Source organism: Rhinopithecus roxellana, chromosome 2, assembly GCF_007565055.1.
Source record: "Rhinopithecus roxellana isolate Shanxi Qingling chromosome 2, ASM756505v1, whole genome shotgun sequence".
NCBI classification, from domain to species: Eukaryota; Metazoa; Chordata; class Mammalia; order Primates; family Cercopithecidae; genus Rhinopithecus; species Rhinopithecus roxellana.
In genome coordinates this window covers 140,907,819-140,935,781 of record NC_044550.1, presented here as the reverse complement: position 1 = coordinate 140,935,781, position 27,963 = coordinate 140,907,819, and the positions used below count along the sequence as shown (strand labels likewise).

The following is a 27,963-nucleotide window of genomic DNA, read 5'->3' as shown; positions in this document are numbered from 1 at the left end:
CATACTCATTTTAGAAAGTTACGCAAAAGTATAAAGATAAAATTAAATTAATTTCATTATTTTGGCACCCAGAATCACTTAGTATTTTGGTTTTGGCTTTATATCTTCCTGTGTTTTTCTTTTTTAAAAAAACTAGTTGGATTGTAGTGCATGTAAGATTTTGAGTCCAGCTTTTGAAATTCAACATTGGGTCATAGTGTTTTCCCATATCTTCACAAAAAATTTCGTAGATCTTTAAATAGTGCATGTTATTTCATCAAATGAAACACAGTGACTTAGATATGTTCTTATTATCTCATTGCAAATATGCAGGTGTTGCTGTTTTTTGACTTTTATAAATAATGCAACAACCTTTGCTATTTGGACTAAATAATTTGTTCGTGATTCAGACATGATTCAGCTAGGGGTGAAGAAGAAGGAGGGATACAGTGTTTCTCAGCAAATTATTAGTGTAAATTGAAGGAAAATTAAACCTACTGTCATGTGCGTCCGTGTGAAGAGACCACCAAACAGCTCTGCGTGAGCAACAAGGCTGTTTATTTCACCTGGGTGCAGGCTGGCTGAGTCTGAAAAGAGAGTCAGCGAAGGGAGATAGGGGTGGGGCCGTTTTATAGGATTTGGTAGGTAAAGGAAAATTACAGTCAAAGGGGGTTGTTCTCTGGTGGGCAGGGGTAGGGGGTCACAAGGTGCTCAGTGGGGGAGCTTTTGAGCCAGGATGAGCCAGGAAAAGGAATTTCACAAGGTAATGTCGTCAGTTACGGCAGGAACTGCCATCTGGATGTGTACGCGCAGGTCACGGGATATGATGGCTTAGCTTTGGCTCAGAGGCCTGACACCTACTGAAGTTTATAAATGTTTTAGACATTATGTATGAATAGTTACTTTGTTATTTGAAAGCTATTTTTCATTGGATTGTTAAGGTAGATCACAATATATTCTCCACCCTGCATCTTTCTTGTTAGCTATTCTTTGTAACACTCAACAGCGATGTCCAAAAAAACTTTCTGGGATGGTGGAAATGTTCTTTATCTGGCCTGTCCAGTATGGTAGCAGTTAGCCACACATGGCCACTGAGCGCTTGAGGTGTGGCTAATTCAACTGAGGAACTGAATTTTTAGCTTTATTTAAATTCATTTGGCTTAAATTTACATTTAAATAGCTACATGTGGCTAGCAGCTATCTTACTAAATAATGCAGATCTTTTATGATTATGACTAAAATGCAGTGCCCACCTTTTTGTAGACACTCTTCTGAATGCTTTACCTATTAACATTGTTTAATCTTCACAATGACACCATGCAGCAGGCTTCCAGTTACTTCTGCTGTATAACAAACAACCCCAAAGCTTAGCGGCTGAAAACAGCAATCATTTCTTGTGTTTAAGGATCTGTTATACAATTTGGACAGGGTTCATCACAGACAGCTCATCTTTGCCCCATGCAGCATCAGTTGGGACTATAGGATCTACTTTTATTATGGCTATTACTGGCTGATAAGTTGATGCCTGCTATTTTCTCTCTGCAGGGAAGCTTAGGCTTCCTTACAGCATGGTGGCTGGGTTCCAGGAGCAAGTGCCCCAGGAAACAGAAAGTAGAAGTTATCAGTTTCTTGTTGCCTGAGGCTGGAAAGTGATAATACATCACTCCCAACACATTCTGTGGGTCAGGGAGAGAAGAGTATAAATGTAAGGGAAGGAGATACAGACCTCACCTCTCAGGAGAAGCAGTATGAAATAATTTTGAAGCTGGAAACCAAAAAGTATCTGAGACAGGTCTCGAATCAATTTAGAAGTTTATTTTGCAAAGGTTAAGGACATGCCCAGAGAAAAGGATCTCAAATTCACTGGAACAATCTGTGGTTCATGGCATTTTCCAAAGAAGATTTTGAGGGTTTCAATACTTAAAGGGGAAAGAGGGAGCAGATGAATCTACCTGAATCTACCTGTTGCAAGGGAAAAGGAGCGGGCAGAGTAATAGTCAATTATGTCGGTCAGTCAACACCTAAGATAAGGTGAGCATGGAGTAGCTAGCTACCTGTGCAGATACTTAACCTTTTATCGGTAGCTATCTGCATAAGAACAAAAGGAAAGGCAGTTTCTTGAATGACTCAGCTTTCAGCTTAATTTTTTCCTTTTGGCACATAGTAAATTGGGGTCCAAGATTAGATTTTTATTTCACAGGGCCATCCTTTAAAATTATCACAGATTAGTCACGTTGATTTTGATCCTTTTTATGAGAGGAAACAGAGTACAGAACAGTTAAAATTGCTCGCTTAAGATGACATGTCTAGTATGTGGCCAGATAACTTGTCTGTTATTTCTGCCAGGTCTGAGCTTTTAATCTGAGTACTGTCATGCGCTCTGTGTGAAGAGACCACCAAACAGACTTTGTGTGAGCAATAAAGCTTTTTAATCACCTGGGTGCAGGCGGGCTGAGTCTGAAAAGAGAGTCTGTGAAGGGAGATAGAGGTGGGGCTGTTTTGTAGGATTTGGGTAGGTAAAGGAAAATTACAGTCAAAGGGGGTTGTTCTCTGGCGGGCAGGGGTAGGGGGTCACAAGGTGCTTAGTAGGGGAGCTTTTGAGCCAGGATGAGCCAGGAAAAGGAATTTCACAAGGTAATGTCATCAGTCAGGGCAGGAACAGGCCATTTTCACTTCTTTTGTGGTGGAATGTCGTTAGTTAAGGCAGGAACCGGCCATGTATGTCCAGTTCACAGGGGACATGATGGCTTAGCTTTGGCTCAGAGGCCGAAAAAGTGCTATATTGCATCTCCCTATAATTTGTATGCTTCACTAATTTAGATTCGTATCTTCAGTTTTTTCATGGCACGATAATTAATGAAATTAAGTGAATGACACGTTTGTAAGTCACAGAGCTCTGTAGATACGTAGTGTTTGTAAGGGTTTGCCACATGTCAAATTCACCATGAAGATGTAACAGGACGAGCCGCAGACAAAACTCCTTAGACACCGAAATAAAGAAGGAAGGGGTTTATTCGGCCGGGGGCCTCGGCAAGACTTCTGTCTCAAGAGCCGAGCTCCCCGAGTGAGCAATTCCTGCCCCTTTTCAATTCCTGTCCGTTTTCAATTCCTGTCCCTTTTAAGGGCTCACAACTCTAAGGGGGTGCGTGTGAGAGGGTCGTGACTGATTGAGCAAGTAGAGGGTACGTGACTGGGGGCTGCATGCACCGGTAATTAGATGGGAACAAAACAAGATAGGGATTTTCACAGTGCATTTCTATACAATGTCTGTAATCTACAGATAACAGAACCAATTAGGTCAGGAGTCGATCTTTAACTACCAGGTCCAGGGTGCGGCGCGGGGCTGTCTGCCTGTGGATTTCATTTCTGCCTTTTAGTTTTTACTTCTTCTTTCTTTGGAGGCAGAAACTGGGCATAAGACAATATGAGGGGTGGTCTCCTCCCTTAAAGACACCTTCTCAATCACCTGAGTCAGAGGGAGGTGTTTGATTCCAATTCTTAGCCCCTCTGCTTTCATCGGTTTCCCATTGTCTCCCCCAAAAGCATTTATTATCACCCCCAGATTGAAACAGACGGTGATTCTGAGGAAAGCTCCTTGATCTCAGCGTGCTGCTTACTTCACCTATTCTTGTTGCATGGAATATGTGTTATATAAAGGAATTAATAAAACTTACTATTTTAGGACCATAAAAGGAGTTAAATAAATGTTTCTGGTTTTTATTGAAAATAAGCCATGAGGTTAAACCCTAATTTAGATGGTATATTGCATATATTTAGGGATTTATTTATTATACTAATTCTTCAGGGAGAAATCAGAAAACACAGACTATTTCAAATTCTGGAGGTTGTCTGATAAAGTAATGAATGCAACCTCTTACAAACTTAAGAAACCAATTATTTCCTTTCATGTTCAAAGATAATGGATATTTCCATGTGAAAGAGAGGTAGCCTTTGTTCTGTGGCCTCTGGTTTGCAAATAAAGTTCTGTTTGATATTGTTTGCTGCTGTGATGAACTGTGCTCATTTCATACCAGGTATTTGTTCCCATTATGACGCAGGAGTTTGTAACTGGGGTCACTTGTAAACTGGGGACCTCCCGGCTGGCGAAGCCCTGCCCAGGCCTCGCTTGGCCATGCTGGCGTGCTTCAGCTCTCGCCTGTGGTATAGCTTGTACCCGCTTTCAGCAGTTCCCAAGCTCTTGTAGTGCACCCAAGAAGAATGAGGATACACGACACATTGAAGGGTGAGGAGGGCAGAGAATAATTTTATCGAGGAATGAAAACGGCTTTCAACAGTGAGGCAATGTGGGGTTCTGGGGAATGGTTCCCTACTTGAAGTTCCTCCCGTGTGGCTGGGTCTGGGGCCTTTTATGGACTCTGAACGGCGGGTGTGTGCTGATTGGTTTGTGAGGAAAGTGCACCAAACGGGAAGACAAGTCCTCCATCTGGTGGGAGGATTTAACTTGTAACTTGGCTTTCAGGCTTTAAACTGTCTTCAGCATGGAGGTGGGGTTTCACCAGGGACCCGCCCCTGTCTGCCTGGGCATTTGGCTGCCTCTTGCTGCTCTCACTTACAATACGGATTCTTTTCTCACCAAAATTCTCTTAAGAAAGCTTATATTTAAATGTCTCTAGTTTTCCAATTTCTGGGTTTCTTGAGCAGTGTGTGTGAACCTCCCTTGATGAGGAAAACCTCATTTTATCCCTTCACAGTGAGGATATTCTAAATACCGAAGCTTCGTTTCAGTCAAACCCTGCAGTTTTCTTTGGTTCTCATCTACCTGACTCCCCTACCTACATTTTGTACTTCTTTCCTCATTTTTCCATGGCATGGTGCTCTGCTGATTCTTTTGCTACACAGTGTATTCTTTCTGAACTCCAGCGTCAAGTGATCTGCCTGCCTGCCTTGGCCTCCCAAAGTGTTGGGATTACAGATGTGAGCCACCGTGCCCAGCCTAAATACTAATAGTGGTAGCTGACACATTTATAGTGCTTACTGTGTGATGGGAACATATATAAGGCTAACTTTTTAATAATTTTTTATTTAATTTAATTTAATTTTTTTTTTTTTTTTTGAGACAGCCTTGCTCTGTCACCCAGGCTGAAGTGCGATGGTGCAATCTTGGCTCACTGCAACCTCTGCCTCCCAGGCTCAAGTGATCCTCTCACCTCAGCCTCCCAAGTAGCTGGGACCACGGTTGTGTACCACAATACCCAGCTAATTTTTGCATTTTTAGTGGAGACGGGGTTTCACCATGTTGCCCAGGCTGGTCTCGAACTCCTGACCTCAAGTGATTCGCCCCCTTCTCAGCCTCCCAAGGTGCTGTGATTACAGGTGTGAGCCACCGTGCCCAGTCCAGTGTGTTCTTCCTGCTGTCTCAGTTGGCCACATCGTATAATTGTGTGCTCCAGGCTCACTGCTTTCCGGAGTCCATGTGGCACCCCTGCAGGCTAAGATATCAAACTGCCTCTCATATATATATTCATATGATACTTTGACATGTCTAAAGGCAACAACTTCCCCTTTTCTCCAAAAGATACCCACTTCACAACTTCCCTATTCTTGAAGTCATACAGTAGATCTTCACTGTTCTTTTCTCTTCTAGTACCCGGTGTGTTCCACAGCATTTCTCACAATCTGTCACGATCGGCCCGTGCATACTTGTTTAATGGCTATTTCTGATGCCATCCTACAAGCCTCAAGATGGCAGGGGCTGCGTTACATTGTTCATCGCTCTGTCCAGTTCCCACCTAGTGTGGTGCTTGTCACATAACTGGCATGCGTTCAGTGTTTATGGGGATTAGTGAACAGATAAACAAGTGCACTCACTGCCATTTTTATGTTTGTGCCCCAGGCCAAGATCTTGATGCTACCCCTGACTTTTCCCTCTTCTTCATACTCTAGATCTGCTAGTTTACTCAGTCCTCCTAGAATGTAAGCTGCATGAGGATAACAATTTCTGCCTGTTTTGCTCAGTGTGATGTGCTTGCATCACAAGTGCCTAGAATGGTGCCTGGCATGTGGGTGACTATTTGCTATGTTGCTTGCTAGTTTACATGTAATAATTTATTTCATCTTCATAACAATCCTGGAAGGGTGGGCAGGTAGTATTAGTATGTCCATTGCATGAGAAACCAAAGCATCAAGATGTTAATTAAGTTCTTATCCATTGTCACAGAGCTGCTAAATGGTGGAGCTGGGCATTGAACTTGAGTGTCCTGAGGCCGTTCTCTTAATCACTAAGAACCGTGCTATAATGTAATGTCATGTTTATGTAATGTTTGTAATGTTACATGTAATGTTTATGTGTTCATTCTGTGCTTGTAATGTTAACATGTAATGTTTATGTGTTTGTTCTGTGCTGGACCCTTCACTACAACCCTGTACACTCATTCCACAATGAAGAAGCAGCTGTCTTCAAAGGGTTTTTTAAAAAATGACCCAGCGTGGGACCTGGTTCATGAGTAACAGAGTTAAACTCAGACTGTTTGAGCCCAGACCTGGGCTGTCTTGTGCCTCTGCAGCCAGACCCACCAGTCTCCATGGCCTGTGGTTTTGGGAGCAGACCCTGATTTACTCTGAACATTACCTGAGAGTCATTAGGTTTTTCTTTCCTGGACAGATATCTAATGCAGCATGCATGTTTCTTTCTGTAGACAATGGGAGCAGCCGCACATTGCACTCCAGAACAGAGACGACCCCGTCGCCCAGCAATGATACTGGGAATGGACACCCAGAATATATTGCATATGCGCTTGTCCCTGTGTTCTTTATCATGGGTCTCTTCGGCGTCCTCATTTGCCACCTGCTTAAGAAGAAAGGCTATCGTTGTACGACAGAAGCAGAGCAAGATATCGAAGAAGAGAAGGTTGAAAAGATAGGTAAATAACCCGGGTTCTTTTTATTGGGTGTGAGGAGACAGTTTTAAAATATGAAACCAGTGATATATGCTTTCCATCTCTCTGAGGCAGAATGATCCATTTTAGCGGCAGGTGGTGCAGTGTAGTGTAAGTGCAGATGCGCAGTAATTATACCTAGTTTGAAAACTTGCTTTTATTACTGAATACCTGCCAGGCAGGGCACCCATTCTTGCCCAGTGGCCTTAGACAAGTTATTGTGTGCTCTGACTCTGCTATGTATAATTTCACTTAAATGTATTTTTAATTAATTTAATCTTATTCATTTGACATTTTAATTTAATTTCAACGAGGAAAACAATCCTCACCTTTTGGGGTTTCTGTGAAATTTAGAGGAAAGATGCATTTGGTATTTGGAATATATGACCACTCATTAAATATTAATCCTTACTATTATCATGGAATCAGATTTGAATAAGTGAAGGAAAAATTAAAATAGGTCTCACCATGTTTGTGATGTTACTTTTGCTGGGGGAGTTCTATCTTAAATATTTGTGATTGGAATTTGTGTTCATTAAGTAAACGATCATGTGTACAGTGCAGAAAAAGGTATGGCAAGAACTGGTGCCTTAGTACTAACTTCAGGCTGTCTCATCTTTTTCTCCTAACGTGGAGTCATAAGGTAGTGTTTAGAAAAACCTGGGAGACGAAATCCTGTTTTCTCCGCTGATGTTTCTTTCCCATCATCTTTAGGGATGTTTCCTGACTTGGGCCTTGAGAGGTAGTAGGTGACTCCCCCCATTTCTTTCAGCCCCACTAAGGGCAGTTTATGCAGAGAGGTGACATTGGAGTAGGTCGCCCTTCAGGCAAAGCAGGGCTGGCTGGGGGGAGGTTCCTGGAACGTTCCTTGCCAGCTTGCTGGACTGTTGGTTTTTCCCACCCCCACTGACCTTTGAGGCTGAGAAGGAATAGGATTGCATGATGAGTCATGTATGAGCCTGTGAGCAAACCGCAGCCAAGTGTTTGTCAACAGCAAGTGGACCCTCCCCCTCTCCTCCTTCCCAGATGCTCTGTAGGTTGGCTTAGCAGCCAGCTTCTGAGCTGTCTAACCAAACATGCATGTTCACGTGGGGGAAAGCTGACCTTTGGATGGAGAAGACATTTTCCTTGTAAATGAGTAGGACATTGCACACCTTGATGTATTCTCTGTGAACTAGGACGGAGTGTTTCAACCCTCCCTTGTTCTCCTTGTCTTACTGAAACAAATTTTGCAGATTGGTTTCAGAGTGGTTTGCTTTTTTTCCCAAAGACCATCATGTACACTCCTGGTACAGAGTCCCCAAAGTAAACTGAGTTTGTGGACAAATAACCAAGCCTGGAATGTAGGTAATTTGAAAGTGTATTTCAGAGGATAGGACAGTCTGATGAACATGGATGAATTATGATCCAATTTAAAAAGGAAATTAATATTGTAAATTGATATAGTAAGTCTGCAATTAAAATAAAATCCAAGGAGAATTTTTTCTTTTTAAATGAGCTTTCTTCTTCCCATTTCTCCTAAGGCTTTAAGGAAATGATGAGAGAGAAATAATAATGAGGACTGGTACAAATGCATTTTCAAATTATTGTCTGGAAAGTGAGTGAGCATTTGAGCTTCAGAAGAGATAGACGGACAGCTCTGATACTTTCTCTTGATGCTTGTTGCGCATGAGGAAGTTTGGGGCTGGAGGGAGAAAGCCTAGAATCGTAGCACCTTGGGTGATCTCCTGAGGCTCCTGGAAACTGTTCAGTGAAGTCTTGGGTTCTAAGACTGATTGACTTGATGCTGGTGACCACTTGTAACCTGTTCTCCCCTCCTCTTTTCTCTTTCAGAATTGAACGACAGTATGAATGAAAACAGTGACACTGTTGGGCAAATCGTCCACTACATCATGAAAAATGAAGGTGTGGACCTTTTAGTGTTCCAAAACAATTCAGTATTCCTATCCTTTATTAAAAACCTGCTTCGAAGAGTCAAGATTTATGTAGACTCTCTTATTGACTTCACCTAAGCTTTCTAACACCTCAGCTGCCAGCATTATTCAGCTACGCAAGTTTCACATGAGTGCGTTTTCTAAGCGTGAGTTGGTCTAAGTGTTGCAGAGACCCAGCCTTGGAACTCTGTCAGCTGGTGTTCAAATCCTGGCCTCGCTGCTTACTGGTTGGGTGCAGTTTGGGGAAACTACATTGCCTTGTTTCATGAGGTACAGTTTCTTCCTGTAAAATGAGGATAATAATATTTACCTCAGCCTGACACGGTGGCTCACATCTGTAATCCCAGCACTTTGGAAGGCTGAGGTGGGAGGATTACTTGAGGCCAGGAGTTCAAGACCAGCCTGGGCAACATAGTGAGACCCCATCTCTTCAAAAAAAAAAAAGGCCAGGCATGGTAGCTCATGCCTTTAATCCCAGCACTTTGGGAGGCCGAGGCAGGTGGCTCATCTGAGGTCAGGAGTTCAAGACCAGCCTGGGCAACATGGTGAAACCCCATCTCTACTAAAAATACAAAAAACTAGCCAGACTTGGTGGCAGGTGCCTGTAATCCCAGCTACTTGGAGGCTGAGGCAGGGGAATCACTTGAACCTGGGAGGCAAAGGTTGCAGTGAGTCGAGATCATGCCATTGCCCTCCAGCCTGGGTGACAGAGCAAAACTCCATCTCAAAAAAAAAAGGTAAAACAAAATTAGCGAGGCATGGTGGCATATGCCTGTGTTCCCAGCTACTTGGGAGGCTGAGATGGGAGGATCACTCGAGCTCAGGATTTCAGAGCTGCAGTGAGCTGTGATCACACCACTGAGGATCACTCGAGCTCAGGATTTCAGAGCTGCAGTGAGCTGTGATCACACCACTGCACTCCAGCCTGAGTAACAGAGTGAGACTCTAAGAAAAGAAATAGTAATAGTAATATTTACTTCATAGCATTTTTGGTCCATAGTATACATAGAGGGCTCAGTATAGAAAGCACTCAAATATTGTCTGGGTTTTTTGTGTGTGCTTAAAAAAATTGTGGTAAAATACACATAATGTAAAATTTAGTTCTGTTACCATTTTAAAGTACACACTTCAGTGGGATTAAGTTCATGGTGTTGAACATGCATCTCCACTGTCTAGTTCCACAACTTTCTATCATCCCAAACTGAAGCTCTGGACCCGTTAGGTAGCCACTCCCTCCTCCCCTGTCCACTGGCAGCTGCTGCTGTGCTTCTGTTTGTCTGTTCTATGGCATCCTTTCTCCGGCGTTAACACTTTGTTACAAAGTTGAACTTTTATGAAATTGAGTATTTTTTCACCCTGAAATGTATTCTAAATTGTCATCTTAAATGGAAGATTAATTTAATCTTGAGTGAAGAAACTTTGGGGTCATTGTTCTGAGCACTGGTTATTCCCTCCATAGCACACCATGATATCACACCGTGATATTTAAGGTGTGTGGGATTCCTTGCCCACTTGCTCAATAGCTGTGGATTCTCACCCTTTGAATTCTCATGACAATTGAAAAGCAAACGTTTCCCCTGGGCTTTGTCTTTGCTTTAGTCAGCATGGACTCATGGACTGTGCACTGATGATAGAGCTGAGCCATTTTTCTAAACGTTGAAATACACCACACTCATCAGTAAATACCTGCTCCTCTGCCCTCAGGCCCTGCCCCGGGCACCCCACACTCCCAGATCCTCACTACTCTATAAGAGCATCTGCCTGCCCAGCCTGTCTGTCAGTTTGACTCTCTTCAACTGTTTTTGACTTAGAGAAACAGCAGTTTTGTATGGTTGAGCATAATTTTCATTGCTGTTTTCAGAATGTGCTTTATGCTTTTGGCATAGATCTGGGTGCTTTATATACGTAATCTCATTTAATCCTCAAAGCATCCTTATAAAGTTGGTTCAGTTACATCCATTTTACAGATGAAGAAAGAAGGTTCCAAGTAGTTAAACTTACATGGTTAGTGAGCAGCCCAGCTCTGTGTCTGGTTTCAAATTCAGCATTCTTTTCAACCACACAGTATTGTCCCTCCTCTCTTCTAATGTGCAGTTGTCAATTTCTATAGTCTATAAAATCAGACAACCAAACTTATTCAGATGATGTTTAAAATAACAAAACAGACCGGAATACTTGGATTTTGATCTCTGTCTTCCAGAGACCTTCCTTCAGGGCATAATAATTGGTGATACTGTTGTTGAGTACTCAATCATGGATGTTTCTTTTACATGAAAAAAAGTGCTTTTTGATTTGCCCAAGCAATGCATGAATATGTCCTTGGCATAGGAAAATGTACCCATTCTGGAAGTGTGCAGCAGTAAGGCATGGATGACCCCCTCACTGCCTCTGTGCCTTCACATTCCGGACTGCATGTCTTGGCTGTGGAGAGCTTGCAGGCCTTTGGGACCTGGGCTTCTGAAAGCTGGAGCAGTTGCCAAATTTGTGATGATGCATGAAATGGGTTACTGACAGTTGAATCAGTCGAAATAAGTATACTGTGAGAACCTTGCCAAGGGCTGAAGTTCTCATGTATCGACGTCATAGTACTCCTGAGGGTTTGCTGTATGCTGGGCCTGTTCTGGGGGCTTTCCAGGGACTCTAGGATCTCTACATTTTCTTCCCATGTTACAAACTGAAGCCCTCCATACTTAACTAACTTGCCAATGTTGCACCACTGGAAAGTGGCGGAGCTGGGATTGGAACTGAGGTGTTCTGATTCCATAGTCTGTTATTTTAACCAGTTACTGTGCTACCTCTGTCCAGGTGGCATGAAACAGGGATGGAAAACTTAACTCCTTTCAAAGAGGATCAGTATATAGCTGGGTTAGTTTGTAGAAATCTTAAGCATTAACTCAATAAATTCTTAAAAGTACCGACTGGGCATAGTGGCTCATGCCTGTAATCCCAGCACTTTGGGAGGCTGAGGCGGGAGGATCACTTGAAGTCAGGAGCTTGAGACCAGCCTGGCCAACATGGTGAAACCCCATCTCTACTAAAAATGTAAAAATTAGCTGGGCATGGTGGTGCATGTCTGTAATTCCAGCTACTTGGGAGGCTGAGGCAGGAGAATCACTTGAACCCAGGAGGCAGAGGCTGCAGTGAGCCGAGATGGCACAGTCACCACACTCCAGCCTGGGCGACAGAATGAGACTCTGTCTCTAAATAAATAAATAAATAAATAAATAGAAAAATAAAAATAAAAGTGCTAGATGACGTAGGCCCTTTTATCACACTATTTTGTAGATTAGGAAACAGAGACCCAGAGTATAAGACACTTGTTCAAAGTCACACAAGCAGGTATGGCAGGGTGGTGCCGGCAGTAAGCACTTCTCTTAATTACAGCAGAGAACGTGTTTGGGGTCCTTGGGGGAGGCATATTATATAATGTCCTCACTTCCCACACTAATGTGCAAATAGGGCTGTTTTGTTTTTCTTTTTAAATGATGTTGTTTTCCTTTTGGAAAGTAGCCTTTGTGTTTTTACTGTGCTTCGTACCGGTAGGTACCACTGAGCAGTCAATACCTGAGGTGCCATTTTTCTCCTCTCTCCTCTGCTCCCCAGTTCTCTTTGCTTTCTATCTTATTCTCAACCCCAGGTCCCCTCTTCTCCTGTCCACGCCTTCATCTTTGTACCTGCGGTTTCTCCAGGGGCTTGTGAGGACAGCTGGTGACTCCAATCCTTTGTGCAGCCCTTGGTTCCCTTCCTGGACTCCCAAGTAATAGCTAACATTGCTGCACGCCCCTTTCTAGCTGTGGCCTCTTCAGCTTCCAGCCTGCACCAAAACCACAGCCTGGTGATAAGGTGCAGCCTTGATCTCTTACCAGTTTATAACCTAGCATGTTTGAGTTTGGCTCTGAGACTAAAATCCACTATTTTGTGGACCAAATGCATTTTAAAAATATTTTTGTCTCAGTGATTAACATAACTTTGAACTTAGTACCAACTTGGACTTCCCTGTTGATATTTTCTGTCTTTGATAAATTGGAATTAATATTAATTTCACTTTCTAGTTTTAAAAGTGATAATCATATCACAACTTTTCCTTTACATTAAGAAAGGAATAAAATTAAGCACCATCAGTCCATTACCCTTTTCCCACGTGTGTTTAGGTTTTCTTTTCCTAGATTCATGCATCTGTAAACATTTGCAATCGTGATGTATGAATGGTTTCTGCTTCGCATTTTAAGTTTGGCAAATGAGGTGGTATTTGACCTGTACTCATGGTAATGTTCTTGTTCATGGTTTAAACACATTATGTCTTTAATGATGGAAATCAGTTTTAGTTTAGATAAATATCTCTTGAAGGATGGATTATCAGCTGACCTGCTGGGCAAACACACTTTGTTTGTTTGTCTCCATCCTCACCCAACACTTTTGACACAGATGTGTGGGTTTTTTCCATACTTTGCAGTTCTCCAAATCTCTGAAGCCTGCAATTTAATACAGTTCTGACTCTACCTAGAGTTAGCATTAGATTCCAAAAGACTTCCCCTACTTGGGATGCCAGTTGGAAGCCGGGCTCTGGTATTCTGACCTATAGTCTGTAAATGGCTGGGATGAGAGACCCATAATCCCCTCCTCCGGTTCGATATTTTCCTAGAATGGGTTACAGAACTCAGGGAAACACTTTATTACATGTACTGGCTTGTTACAGAGGATGCAACTCACGAACAACAAAATAGAAGAGATGCATAGTATTGGGGGTGGGATACAAAGCTTCCCTGCTCTCTCTGGGTGCGCCACCTTCCTGGCACCTGCACCTGTTCAGCCACCTGGAAGCTATCAAATGTTGTCAGTCAAGAGTTTTTTTGTTGGCCAGGTGCGGTGGCTCATGCCTGTAATCCCAGCACTTTGGAAGGCCAAGGTGGGCGGATCAAGAGGTCAGGAGATCGAGACCATCCTGGCTAACATGGTGACACCTCGTGTCTACTAAAAATACAAAAATATTAGCCAGGTGTGGTGGCAGGCACCTGTAGTCCCAGCTACTTGGGAGGCTGAGGCAGGAGATAGTTGTGAACCTGGGAGACGGAGGTTGCAGTGAGCTGAGATGTGCCACTGTACTCCAGCCTGGGCGACAGAGGGAGACTCTATCTCAAAAACAAAAAACAAACCAAAAAAAAAAAAAAAGTTTTTTTGTCGAGTTTAATTTCCAGTCCCAGAACCCTGCCCTGTCCTCCCCTGCTCTGACTTTCCCGAGGTCCCTGGGTAGGGCTGAAAGTTCCAACCCTCTAATCGCTTGGTCTTAATGATGACTGGCCCCACCCTGAGACTGTCTAGGGGCCCCACCCCAGTCACCACGTTAGTATAAACTCAGGTGTGATCAAAAGATGCCCATTATGAATAGCAAAAGACACTCCTCTCAGGAAATTCTGAGGCCTTTAGGAACTCTGTGACAGGAACCCAGGACAATGACTAAATCTATTGCATATTCTGCCACACCTGCACACTGACTCTTTTCCTAATCCAAAGGGTTAGATGTACCGCAGTGCTAGCTTTTAATTCATCTTTCTAAATAGAGCCGAACTGAATCATGTCTGGGTAGTTGCTGGAGTTTTCTTGCATTGTGTGGATGTTTGGAAAGTGTCTGGGAGTCTGTAGCTGAGTTTCTCTGCTAGGCCCTTAAACTGGCTGCTTAGTAAAAATTGCAGGTAGTACTACAGATATTCCTCAAGTGCTTCTGATTAGTGATTAGTACTTCTGATCCCTAGGCAAGAGATGCCTTTGTGAAGTTTTTGCCTTCAGGCTCCATTTATATTTTGGCAGAAAAGAGTCCTTTATAAATGACTGAGTACGGAGTGGGTTCTGAAACTTCCTCTGTTTATGCAAACATGCCGTGAACCATTATTCAACCTGTGTCCCTTTGGGTGGGGACTTGGACATTGACGGGTAGGAAGGAGGGTGTCAGGGTTAAATGCACCCACCCTGGAGTCAGTCAGACCAGGGTTTGTGTCTAAGCCTGTCACTCTCTAGCTGTGTGACTCCGGCCAGTCAGTTACGATCTTTAGGTCTCAGTCTGTATACTTGTAAAATGGGGGTGATAATTCTACCTACTGTTAAGGGCATCAGAAGTGTCCAACATGTAAGATCTGTAAAGCTTTCAGGCAGCGACTGGCACGTGCCGGCCCTTACATTTTGGTGATGGCAATGTTAGTTTTTGCTTGAGAAATTTGCCTTAGGTGTGAGGAAAACTTTGAAGAGAGTAGTGATGGCAGAGACAACCAGACATTTTTTTTGCCTGATTTTGGCTGTTTCATGCATATTATCAAGCAGGGATTCGGGGAGAAAAAGAGGTCTTTTCTGGAAAATACCGCCCTTCCCTTTTCTTGAGGGAGTTTCCTTGCCCTGTGCCTAGCTCCTCCCATTTTGGGGAAGGCTGTGAAAGGAAGCCTAGTTGATAAAATGCTGGCAAGTGTGGAGAAAGCCACCTATGGCTTAGTGGAGCTGTGAGTAATATGCGAGGAGGAGATACACCTTCAACAGAACTCAGACTATTGCTCTTTTATGGTAACTTCACAACCACATTAAGGCATGCGTTTCAGTCCTAACAGTGGTGTTATATTAGAAAACCTTCCTGTCACTGGCAACCAAAAATTTTCCCAAGAGACAGATTACTGAAGCTGACTCCCTGGAGGTTAGCTCAGAGACAGGGATGCATGTGTGTACATGCGGGTATGTACCTGTACACGCGTGCATGTGCGTGCATGCGCGTGTGTGTCTCACATGCCACAGGGTGAGTCCTAGAGACTCACTTAGCAAACCAAAGGAATGTTTACTAATTATTCCTGGGAGAGAAATATGAGTTACAGGAATTCATGAATAACTGAGAAACACGTCTATAAAAAGCAAGCTGTGCTAATGATTTTAATATAGCATATCTTCCTGGAATCATTTTGTAATTTGATGTTTCATTTTTTAGGTAGTCATCATTTTACAGGTGATTGATTTTCTCAGGCAGTGATTTAAACGTTTGATTTTAAAAAGCTCACTCCTCTGTATGTGCTGTTAGTGCTGTCCCTGTTTTAATACCTTTTGGTGTTATTTTCCCTCTTGTTTACGTTTATAGTTTTGAAGTTTGATAAATGTTGGCAGAGTAAGTATGGACAGCAAATTACTTTATATAATCAGTCCTCCATATCCATGAGATCTGCACCTATAGATTTAACCAATCAAGGATAAAAAAAAATTAGGAAAAAAAAAATGGATGGTTGCATCTTTCTGGACATGTGCAGACTTGTTTCTTGTCATTATTTCCCAAATAAAACAGCATAACAACTATTTACATAGGATTTCCACTGTATTAGGTACTATAAGTAACCTAAGGATGATTTAAAGTGTACGGGGGTGGAGTAGATATGTTTTATATCAGGAACCTGAGCATCTGTGGATTTTTATATCTGCACAGATCTGAGGAACATTCCTGCATGGATACTGAGGACAACTGTATTTTGTATATAATACAATACAAAATTGTATATGGGATTGTATATCCAAACCTAGTATCTGAAACAACTTTTTTTTGAATCCTCATTTATTAGTCAAACAGGAAATTAACTGACCTTACTGGATTATACTTAAATGTGTTTTACAGAGGGAACTGCCTTCTTTATTGTGCAGGAGAAATTAGTATGGATCCATTTTCATAATGTTTTTGTAATGACAGGAGGTCTTATTTAGATCAAAATTTGTGTTTGGTAATGCATTTGGACATCCTCACAGATAGTTGTGAAGGGCAAAGAATTTCTTTTGGCAAAAGATTAAGTGTCATATTAATATTTCTCAAAAGAAAAAAGCAAAAACCCGTGTGTTCTCAAGGGTTGCAATGGGGTGATGTGTCCCCTAAAAAGTTAAAAATTGGATCGGGGCCAAAAAAACAAACAAACAAATACCTCACTCTCTTATATGTGAAGCACAGATGTGTACAGTACATAACCAAATATGAAATGTATCTGCCATACTGTACTTTAATGAGAGAGTCATTAGGGACAAATAGTTGAACAGAGGTCTTGGGTGGGGCAATAACAAAAGTCAGGTTGAGAAACCCTGCATTGTAAGCCCTTAACTCTTAACACTTACAGCAGCAGTTGGAACTAGAATTAATATTCCTCCTCTGGAAAAGGCATTTGAATGTTAAATGTTAAAGGTTGGTGTTGGCTTACGTGGTAAATAGTGATTTTTATTTGTTCTTTCCTCTCTTAGAGACTTGTTGTGGTTAGTCATGAGAATAGTGCTTCAGAAATCAATTGAAAAGGTTATGAGCCAGTAATAACATTTGGCCTTGCCAATTAAATAGCCAAGGGAAACTTGAACATTCACTTCAGTCTTTTATCCTGGAGAGCATGACCACTCTACAGGAGGCAGAAAACACATGGCGTGTGGATGTGGGTGTGGGTTGGGGGACTCTAAGAAACTAAGAGACTTAGATTAGTTTTTTTTTTTTTTTTTTTTTTTTGCTTTTTGCTTTTGTTGACAGCCTAGCCTCCCACCTACAAATTTGGATTTTTTTTTGGAAGTCTAATTTAAGTTAGCATATATTACATAACTTATATGTTGTGTACTTGAAATTTTAAGATATCTGGCCAGTCAAGGGCTTATATGATCCTGAAGCTCATCTGGAAAATTAACCTTCTCTCATCCCTGATTCGATGTGGTATAGAATTGATGCTACAGGAGGATGCAGAGTTTAGAGCTAATTATTTTGGCACATACAAGTTATTAGACTACAGGTCACTTATTGAATACATTTCACTATCAATATTTTTCAAAGTGTATTTATCAAAATGAGTTAACTGCAATAGAGCAGCAGCATATAAATGGTCCTTTAGTTTGTTGGAGTTGGCGTGGGGTAGGGGGGTAGTTTCTACTTTATATTGCTATTGATATGTAGGAAGCAATGCTTTATAGTAGATCTGCTCTCCTTGCCGTAGATTCTCTGTCACTCTTACTAAGTTCCTGCTGGGTGAAAGTTATTGACAGATGGTGCCATGTTATGCAGTTATGTTGGGGGAGACCCTCCCTTCTCTAGGCCCCCAGGACCTCCTCTATGAACTGAAAGAATGGAATTAGATGTGTTTTCAACAGCTTTTCTGATGTGATTACTCATCTTATTCATTCTATTTTAATTCTTTAATTTTATTTTTATTCCTTAGCGAATGCTGATGTCTTAAAGGCAATGGTAGCAGATAACAGCCTGTATGATCCTGAAAGGTGAGTGCTCCTCCCCTCTTCCTTAGTGCAACATCTTTTCAGTTACTTGCTCAGATATGGCGCCATCTGAAGTGCTCTTCTGCTAGAGCAGGTTTCCCAACTTTGGCACCATAGTTTGGGCCAGGTAGTTCTTTGCTGTGCAGAGCTGTCCCGTGTATTGTAGGATGTTTGACAGCATCCCTAGCCTCCACTCACAAGATGCTAGAGCACCCCCTGCCCCCACCCTCCCAAGGTGTGACAACCCATAATGTCTCCACACATTGTCAATGTCCCGCAGCTGGGATGATCACTCCTGGTTGAGAACTGTTGTGTTAGAGAATAGTGATGGGAAGAAGTAAGGCATAGAGGTTAAGGGCAAAAACATAGCCTAGGAATTGGGAGATTTGATTGAGTCCTGCCTGCACCACAATATTAACTGTCTATTCTTGAGGAAGTTAACTGACCACCCTGAGTTTAAGTTCCATCGTCTATAAAATGGAGATTACCAGCTTTATAGGGTTGTTATAAGGAATATAGCATACCTTAAGCATTGAAAGACCTCCATGAACAATGATGATTCAATGAACAAGCTGGTTTGGAGCTACCTGCTATGTTCTGTTTTTTGTATTACTGTTTTAGGTTATGGTTGTTGAGCAGCATATTCCTTCATAATTAATTACAGAGAACTGTATTTCCATATAAGTATTATTTCTTCAGCAAGGAGCATTTATTGGACGCCTGCTGTGTGCTGGGTGCTGCTCTGGAGCTGGACATCCACAGACCCTTGCCATGGAGGAACACAGTCAGTGGGGAGTGGAGACGTGTATGTGAGGCCTTGTGGTGGAGAGCCTGCAAGTGCTGTAGGACTGGTGGAGATTGAAGGCTCTAGGGGACCCTAGGGGCCCACTGGGAGTTCAGGAAGGTTCATGGAAGAGGTGCCATCTGAACAAGGTGTGCAGGAGGTGGAGACGAGAGTCAGGGTTGGCTGTAGGAATAAGAAGGGCCAGAAGAAAAGTCACCACATCATGATGCCTGGGACTCAACCTGTGAAGGGTTTGGTCCAGGGTGGCCAGGCCAAGTAACATGGCAAAAGGGTTGGATCTTTCTCCGCTTCCTATGTGGGTTGTGCACTCAGCACACCTTAGATGTTTAAGAGGTGTTTGTCAAACTGGCTACGTTGGATGTGTGTTTTGGAAAGGTAACTCAGAATGTAAGGAGTTGAGTTTAGGAGAGACATAGAGTCATAGAGACAGAAGAGCTCTGATTTCTCCCACATTCCAGTCCTGGCCACAGACAGTTGGTGTTCTGACCATCTTAGCTCATGGTGTCTTTGTCGCAATCATCTTTGGGCATCCTGTAGTGCCCATCAGTGGGTTTTGTACACAACTGGTACTTGAGAAATGCTTGTTGAGTGAATGTTGTTAAACTCTTGCATTCAGCTTTCTAATATGTGGTGCTAAGTTGACATTATTTTACTCCAGGAAGATACTGCTGTGTGTTTTTATTTTAACAATTAGGAAGGCATCCCTAAAGAGCACCAGAAGACTTTTGTCTGTCAGTCATGTTTGAGGCGGTCTCCTCAACTGTAGGCTCTACTTCTTCTTCTTTTTTTTTTTTTATTATACTTTAAGTTCTAGGGTACATGTGCATAACGTGCAGGTTTGTTACATATGTATACTTGTGCCATGTTGGTGTGCTGCACCCATCAACTCGTTAGCACCCATCAATTCGTCATTTATATCAGGTATAACTCCCAATGCAATCCCTCCCCCCACCCCCCACCCCATGATAGGCCCCGATGTGTGATGTTCCCCTTCCCGAGTCCAAGTGATCTCATTGTTCAGTTCCCACCTATGAGTGAGAACATGCGGTGTTTGGTTTTCTGTTCTTGTGATAGTTTGCTAAGAATGATGGTTTCCAGCTGCATCCATGTCCCTACAAAGGACGCAAACTCATCCTTTTTTATGGCTGCATAATATTCCATGGTGTATATGTGCCACATTTTCTTAATCCAGTCTGTCACAGATGGACATTTGGATTGATTCCAAGTCTTTGCTATTGTGAATAGTGCCGCAATAAACATACGTGTGCATGTGTCTTTATAGCAGCATGATTTATAATCCTTTGGGATATACCCAGTAGTGGGATGGCTGGGTCATATGGTACATCTAGTTCTAGATCCTTGAGGAATCGCCATACTGTTTTCCATAATGGTTGAACTAGTTTACAATCCCACCAACAGTGTAAAAGTGTTCCTATTTCTCCACATCCTCTCCAGCACCAGTTGTTTCCTGACTTTTTAATGATTGCCATTCTAACTTGTGTGAGATGGTATCTCATTGTGGTTTTGATTTGCATCTCTCTGATGGCCAGTGATGATGAGCATTTTTTCATGTGTCTGTTGGCTGTATGAATGTCTTCTTTTGAGAAATGTCTGTTCATATCCTTTGCCCACTTTTTGATGGGGTTGTTTGTGTTTTTCTTGTAAATTTGTTTGAGTTCTTTGTAGATTCTGGATATTAGCCCTTTGTCAGATGAGTAGATTGCAAAAATTTTCTCCCATTCTGTAGGTTGCCTGTTCACTCTGATGGTAGTTTCTTTTGCTGTGCAGAAGCTCTTTAGTTTAATTAGATCCCATTTGTCAATTTTGGCTTTTGCTGCCGTTGCTTTTGGTGTTTTAGACATGAAGTCCTTGCCCATGCCTATGTCCTGAATGGTACTACCCAGGTTTTCTTCTAGGGTTTTTATGGTATTAGGTCTAACATTTAAGTCTCTAATCCATCTTGAATTAATTTTCGTATAAGGAGTAAGGAAAGGATCCAGTTTCAGCTTTCTACTTATGGCTAGCCAATTTTCCCAGCACCATTTATTAAATAGGGAATCCTTTCCCCATTTCTTGTTTCTCTCAGGTTTGTCAAAGATCAGATGGCTGTAGATGTGTGGTATTATTTCCGAGGACTCTGTTCTGTTCCACTGGTCTATATCTCTGTTTTGGTACCAGTACCATGCTGTTTTGGTTACTGTAGCCTTGTAGTATAGTTTGAAGTCAGGTAGCGTGATGCCTCCAGGTTTGTTCTTATGACATAGGATTGTCTTGGCAATGCGGGCTCTTTTTTTGGTTCCATATGAACTTTAAAGCAGTTTTTTCCAATTCTGTGAAGAAACTCATTGGTAGCTTGATGGGGATGGCATTGAATCTATAAATAACCTTGGGCAGTATGGCCATTTTCACGATATTGATTCTTCCTATCCATGAGCATGGTATGTTCTTCCATTTGTTAGTGTCCTCTTTTATTTCACTGAGCAGTGGTTTGTAGTTCTCCTTGAAGAGGTCCTTGACATCCCTTGTAAGTTGGATTCCTAGGTATTTTATTCTCTTTGAAGCAATTGTGAATGGAAGTTCATTCATGATTTGGCTCTCTGTCTGTTACTGGTGTGTAAGAATGCTTGTGATTTTTGCACATTAATTTTGTATCCTGAGACTTTGCTGAAGTTGCTTATCAGCTTAAGGAGATTTCGGCTGAGACAATGGGGTTTTCTAAATATACAATCATGTCATCTGCAAACAGGGACAATTTGACTTCTTCTTTTCCTAACTGGATACCCTTGATTTCTTTCTCTTGCCTGATTGCCCTAGCCAGAACTTCCAAGACTATGTTGAATAGGAGTGGTGAGAGAGGGCATCCCTGTCTTGTGCCAGTTTTCAAAGGGAATTTTTCCAGTTTTTGCCCATTCAGTATGATATTGGCTATGGGTTTGTCATAAATAGCTCTTATTATTTTGAGGTACGTTCCATCAATACCGAATTTATTGAGGGTTTTTAGCATGAAGGGCTGTTGAATTTTGTCAAAAGCCTTTTCTGCCTCTATTGAGATAATCATGTGGTTCTTGTCTTTGGTTCTGTTTATATGCTGGATTACGTTTATTGATTTGCGAATGTTGAACCAGCCTTGCATCCCAGGGATGAAGCCCACTTGATCATGGTGGATAAGCTTTTTGATGTGCTGCTGAATCCGGTTTGCCAGTATTTTATTGAGGATTTTTTGCATCAATGTTCATCAGGGATATTGGTCTAAAATTCTCTTTTTTTGTTGTGTCTCTGCCAGGCTTTGGTATCAGGATGATGTTGGCCTCATAAAATGAGTTCGGGAGGATTCGCTCTTTTTCTATTGATTGGAATAGTTTCAGAAGGAATGGTACCAGCTTCTCCTTGTACCTCTGGTGGAATTCAGCTGTGAATCCATCTGGTCCTGGACTTTTTTTGGTGGGTAGGCTATTAATTGTTGCCTCAATTTCAGAGCCTGCTATTGGTCTATTTAGGGATTCAACTTCTTCCTGGTTTAGTCTTGGAAGAGTGTAAGTGTCCAGGAAATTATCCATTTCTTCTAGATTTTCTAGTTGATTTGCATAGAGGTGTTTGATGGTAGTTTGTATTTCTGTGGGGTCGGGGGTGATATCCCCTTTATCATTTTTTATTGTGTCTATTTGATTCTTCTCTCTTTTCTTCTTTATTAGTCTTGCTAGCGGTCTGTCAATTTTGTTGATCTTTTCAAATAACCAACTCCTGGATTCATTGATTTTTTGGAGGGTTTTTTGTGTCTCTATCTCCTTCAGTTCTGCTCTGATCTTAGTTATTTCTTGCCTTCTGCTAGCTTTTGAATGTGTTTGCTCTTGCTTCTCCAGTTCTTTTAATTGTGATGTTAGAGTGTCAATTTTAGATCTTTCCAGTTTTCTCTTGTGGGCATTTAGTGCTATAAATTTCCCTCTACACACTGCTTTAAATGTGTCCCAGAGATTCTGGTATGTTGTATCTTTGTTCTCATTGGTTTCAAAGAACATCTTTATTTCTGCCTTCATTTCGTTATGTACCCAGTAGTCATTCAGGAGCAGGTTGTTCAGTTTCCATGTAGTTGAGCGGTTTTGATTGAGTTTCTTAGTCCTGAGTTCTAGTTTGATTGCACTGTGGTCTGAGAGACAGTTTGTTATAATTTCTGTTCTTTTACATTTGCTGAGGAGTGCTTTACTTCCAATTATGTGGTCAATTTTGGAATAAGTGCGATGTGGTGCTGAGAAGAATGTATATTCTGTTGATTTGGGGTGGAGAGTTCTATAGATGTCTATTAGGTCCGCTTGGTGCAGAGATGAGTTTAATTCCTGGATATCCTTGTTAACTTTCTGTCTCGTTGATCTGTCTAATGTTGACAGTGGAGTGTTGAAGTCTCCCATTATTATTGTATGGGAGTCTAAGTCTCTTTGTAAGTCTCTAAGGACTTGCTTTATGAATTTGGGTGCTCCTGTATTGGGTGCATATATATTTAGGATAGTTAGCTCTTCCTGTTGAATTGATCCCTTTACCATTATGTAATGGCCTTCTTTGTCTCTTTTGATCTTTGATGGTTTAAAGTCTATTTTATCAGAGACTAGGATTGCAACCCCTGCTTTTTTTTTGTTCTCCATTTGCTTGGTAGATCTTCCTCCATCCCTTTATTTTGAGCCTATGTATGTCTCTGCATGTGAGATGGGTCTCCTGAATACAGCAGACTGATGGGTCTTGACTCTTTATCCAGTTTGCCAGTGTGTGTCTTTTAATTGGAGCATTTAGTCCATTAACATTTAAGGTTAATATTGTTATGTGTGAGCTTGATCCTGCCATTATGATATTAACTGGTTATTTTGCTCGTTAGTTGATGCAGTTTCTTCCTAGCCTCGATGGTCTTTACATTTTGGCATGTTTTTGCAATGGCTGGTACCGGTTGTTCCTTTCCATGTTTAGGGCTTCCTTCAGGGTCTCTTGTAAGGCAGGCCTGGTGATGACAAAATCTCTAAGCATTTGCTTATCTGTAAAGGATTTTATTTCTCCTTCACTGATGAAACTTAGTTTGGCTGGATATGAAATTCTGGGTTTAAAATTCTTTTCTTTAAGATGTTGAATATTGGCCCCCACTCTCTTCTGGCTTGTAGAGTTTCTGCCGAGAGATCTGCTGTTAGTCTGATGGGCTTCCCTTTGTGGGTAACCCGATCTTTCTCTCTGGCTGCCCTTAAGATTTTTTCCTTCATTTCAACTTTGGTGAATCTGGCAATAATGTGTCTTGGAGTTGCTCTTCTGGAGGAGTATCTTTGTGGTGTTCTCTGTATTTCCTGAATTTGAATGTTGGCCTGCCCTAGTAGGTTGGGGAAGTTCTCCTGGATGCTATCCTGAAGAGTGTTTCCCAACTTGGTTCCATTTCCCCCCTCACTTTCAGGCACCCCAATCAGACGTAGATTTGGTCTTTTTACATAATCCCATACTTCTTGCAGGCTTTGTTCATTTCTTTTTCTACTTTTTTCTGTTGGTTTCTCTTCTTGCTTCATTTCATTCATTTGATCCTCAATCGCTGATACTCTTTCTTCCAGTTGATTGAGTCAGTTACTGAAGCTTGTGGATTTGTCACGTATTTCTCATGTCATGGTTTTCATCTCTGTCATTTCATTTATGACCTTCTCTGCATTAATTATTCTAGCTATCAATTCTTCCACTCTTTTTTCAAGATGTTTAGTTTCTTTGCTCTGGGTACGCAATTCCTCCTTTAGCTCTGAGAAGTTTGATGGACTGAAGCCTTCTTCTCTCATCTCGTCAAAGTCATTCTCTGACCAGCTTTGATCCGTTGCTGGCGATGAGCTGCACTCCTTTGCAGGGGGAGATGTGCTCTTATTTCTTGAATTTCCAGCTTTTCTGCCCTGCTTCTTCCCCATCTTTGTGGTTTTATCTGCCTCTGGTCTTTGATGATGGTGACGTACTGATGGGGTTTTGGTATAGGTGTTCTTCCTGTTTGATAGTTTTCCTTCTAACAGTCAGGACCGTCAGCTGTAGGTCTGTTGAAGATTGCTTGAGTTCCACTCCAGACCCTGTTTGCCTGGGTATCAGCAGCAGAGGTTGCAGAAGATAGAATATTGCTGAACAGCGAGTGTACCTGTCTGATTCTTACTTTGGAAGCTTCCTCTCAGGGGTGTACTCCACCCTGTGAGGTGTGGGGTGTCAGACTGCCCCTAGTGGGGGATGTCTCCCAGTTAGGCTACTCAGGGGTCAGGGACCCACTTGAGCAGGCAGTCTGTCCGTTCTCAGATCTCAACCTCCGTGTTGGGAGATCCACTGCTCTCTTCAAAGCTGTCAGACAGAGTCGTTCGCGTCTGCACAGGCCTCTGCTGCTTCCCCTTTTGTTGTTTAGCTGTGCCCTGTCCCCAGAGGTGGAGTCTACAGAGAGAGGCAGGTTTCCTTGAGCTGCTGTGAGCTCCACCCAGTTCGAGCTTCCCAGCGGCTTTGTTTACCTACTTAAGCCTCAGCAATGGCAGGCGCCCCTCCCCCAGCCTCCCTGCTGCCCTTTCGGTTAGATCGCAGACTGCTGTGCTAGCAATGAGGGAGGCTCCCTGGCTGTGGGACCCTCCCGGCCAGGTGTGGGTATAATCTCCTGGTTTGCCCGTTTGCTTAAAGCGCAGTATTGGGGTGGGAATTACCCGATTTTCCAGGTGTTGTGTGTCTCAGTTCGCCTGGCTAGGAAAAGGGATTCCCTTCCCCCTTGCGCTTCCCAGGTGAGGCAATGCCTCGTCCTGCTTCAGCTCTCCCTGGTTGGGCTGCAGCAGCTGACCAGCACCAACTGTCCGGCACTCCCCAGTGAGATGACCCCAGTACCTCAGTTGAAAATGCGGAAATCACCGGTCCTTTGTGTCGCTCTCACTGGGAGTTGGAGACTGGAGCTGTTCCTATTCGGCGATCTTGCTCCGCCCCTCTACTTCTTCTTTTTAAGTGTGCAGGTGGCAAGTTTGCATCATCGAAAAGGCTGGTTTCTGCCATCACAGCCTCCTGTGTGTCTCTGGGGCTCTTGCCACGGTCCAGGTGTCAGGCTGTGGGTGTCATGCCATCCCCACTACTCCCACCTGTGCCGGAGGGCTGATTTTTGCTCAGTTTGGCTCTGCTAGGTTCGAATTCCTCCTTTTCTGCCGGGCCAGAGCCTTCACACATGCCTTTTGAAAATAGCTCATTTCTGGCCTGTATATTTCTGCTTTTTATATTTTGGGTGGTCTAGCTAAATTTATTCCAGATTATCAAAGTGGTCTCTGCTGTTTCTGAAGCAGTATAGTAGTGTATAGCAAGGTGATTAATTGCATAGTTTCTGGAATTCAGCTTTCTAGGTTTGAATTTCAGATCCAGCACTTATTTGCAAGTGTGATCTTGCTGCCAGTGTGAGGCCAGTTACCTCACTTCTCCCTGCCTCAATATCCTCATTGTTAAAATGAAGAAATTAATAATACCTAGATCATAAGATTTTAAAAGGATTAATTCCATTAATATATACATATAAAATGCTTAGAATATTGTTAGCTATTTTATTATGACTGTTAACAACACCATCAACATCTGTTTTGAACATCACTTTTGATATCTTTGCCTAAAAGCTTTCCTCCTTTGATATAATGGAGATTTGATGAAATCTTTTCTCTAAGTTATGTGATAATTTGATGGAATTTGAGTTCTTCCCTTTTCCAGGGCATAGATACTTAGGGAATCTCTTTGTGTAGAGTGATGGGCAGACACTCTGGTATGTGAGAAATTAGGATAATTGCATAAGAAAAAAGATCAGTGTTTTAGAAAGAAACCTAATACTTTAAAGCCAGTGTGTCACTGTTACAAGCAGTGGTTTATTATCAGCTAATAAATTCCATTCTAGAAGTGATAAATCACTTTTTTTTTTTCTTCTAAAGACAGGGTCTCCAGGGCGTGGTGGCTCAAGCCTGTAATCCCAGCACTTTGGGAGGCCGAGACGGGCGGATCACGAGGTCAGGAGATCAAGACCATCCTGGCTAACACGGTGAAACCCCGTCTCTACTAAAAACTACAAAAAACTAGCTGGGCGACGTGGCGGCGCCTGTAGTCCCAGCTACTCGGGAGGCTGAGGCAGGAGAATGGCGTGAACCCGGGAGGCGGAGCTTGCAGTGAGCTGAGAACCGGCCACAGCACTCCAGCCTGGGTGACAGAGCGAGACTCCGTCTCAAAAAAAAAAAAAAAAACAGGGTCTCACTCTGTCATCGAGGCTGGAGTTCAGGGGTATAATCATAGCTACTGGAACCTTGAGCTCCTGGGCTCAAGCGGTCCTCCCGCCACAGCCTTCTGAGTAGCTGAGACTACAGGCATGTGTCGTCATGCCCGGCTAGTTTTTTTATTTTATTTCAGAGACAAGGTCTCTCTACGTTGCTCAGGCTGGCCTCAAGCAATCCTCCCACCTTGGCCTCCCAGAATGCTGAGATTATAGGCATGAGCTGTTACGCCTGGCCATGAATCATATTATTATTGCTTAAGATAAGCTGTCATCGCACGGTCATGAGAGCTGAGTACCTGCTGTCTGAGGCCCGTTCACAAAGTCCATTTGTACAGTTGGAAGATGCTTTGTTTTTTTCTTTCAATTTAAACTGCTTCTATCATCACAGGGAGAGAGATCGCCTTCGCTGGTATTTCCTTTAAGTAACCAGTTGCACTTTTTATTTTCCTCCCCACCTTAGCCCCGTGACCCCCAGCACACCAGGGAGCCCACCCATGAGTCCTGGGCCTTTGTCACCAGGGGGGACCCCGGGGAAGCACGTCTGTGGCCATCATCTGCACACAGTGGGCGGTGTTGTCGAGAGGGACGTGTGTCATCGGTGTAGGCACAAGCGGTGGCACTTTATAAAGCCCACCAACAAGTCCAGAGAGAGCAGACCACGGCGCCAAGGCGAGGTCACGGTCCTTTCCGTTGGCAGGTAAGATCTCTTCGGATGCTTTTGGTTTATGTGTGACATGGGTGCTCTGGTGTGTGGACTTGTGCTTACCTGTCAGATGTAGAATATGTTCTCCGTGCCTGGCTCAGGTTATATCCCTGGGCTTTTTAGATGTTTTCTGGTGTGAGTCCTAGATTTTTCCA

General features: G+C 42.7%; 1 protein-coding gene across 1 annotated transcript in view; it reads left to right on the top strand.

The window, feature by feature from the left end:
• The window catches only part of RELL1 (RELT like 1), an 80,152-nt gene that overhangs the window by 30,319 nt on the left and 21,870 nt on the right, over window positions 1-27,963 (top strand). The window contains exons 2-5 of the mRNA XM_010365826.2: window positions 6,636-6,860; window positions 8,709-8,780; window positions 17,998-18,055; window positions 27,566-27,802. Of these exons, the coding sequence (XP_010364128.1) occupies window positions 6,636-6,860; window positions 8,709-8,780; window positions 17,998-18,055; window positions 27,566-27,802 (592 nt within the window). The remainder of the gene's footprint in view (window positions 1-6,635; window positions 6,861-8,708; window positions 8,781-17,997; window positions 18,056-27,565; window positions 27,803-27,963) is intronic.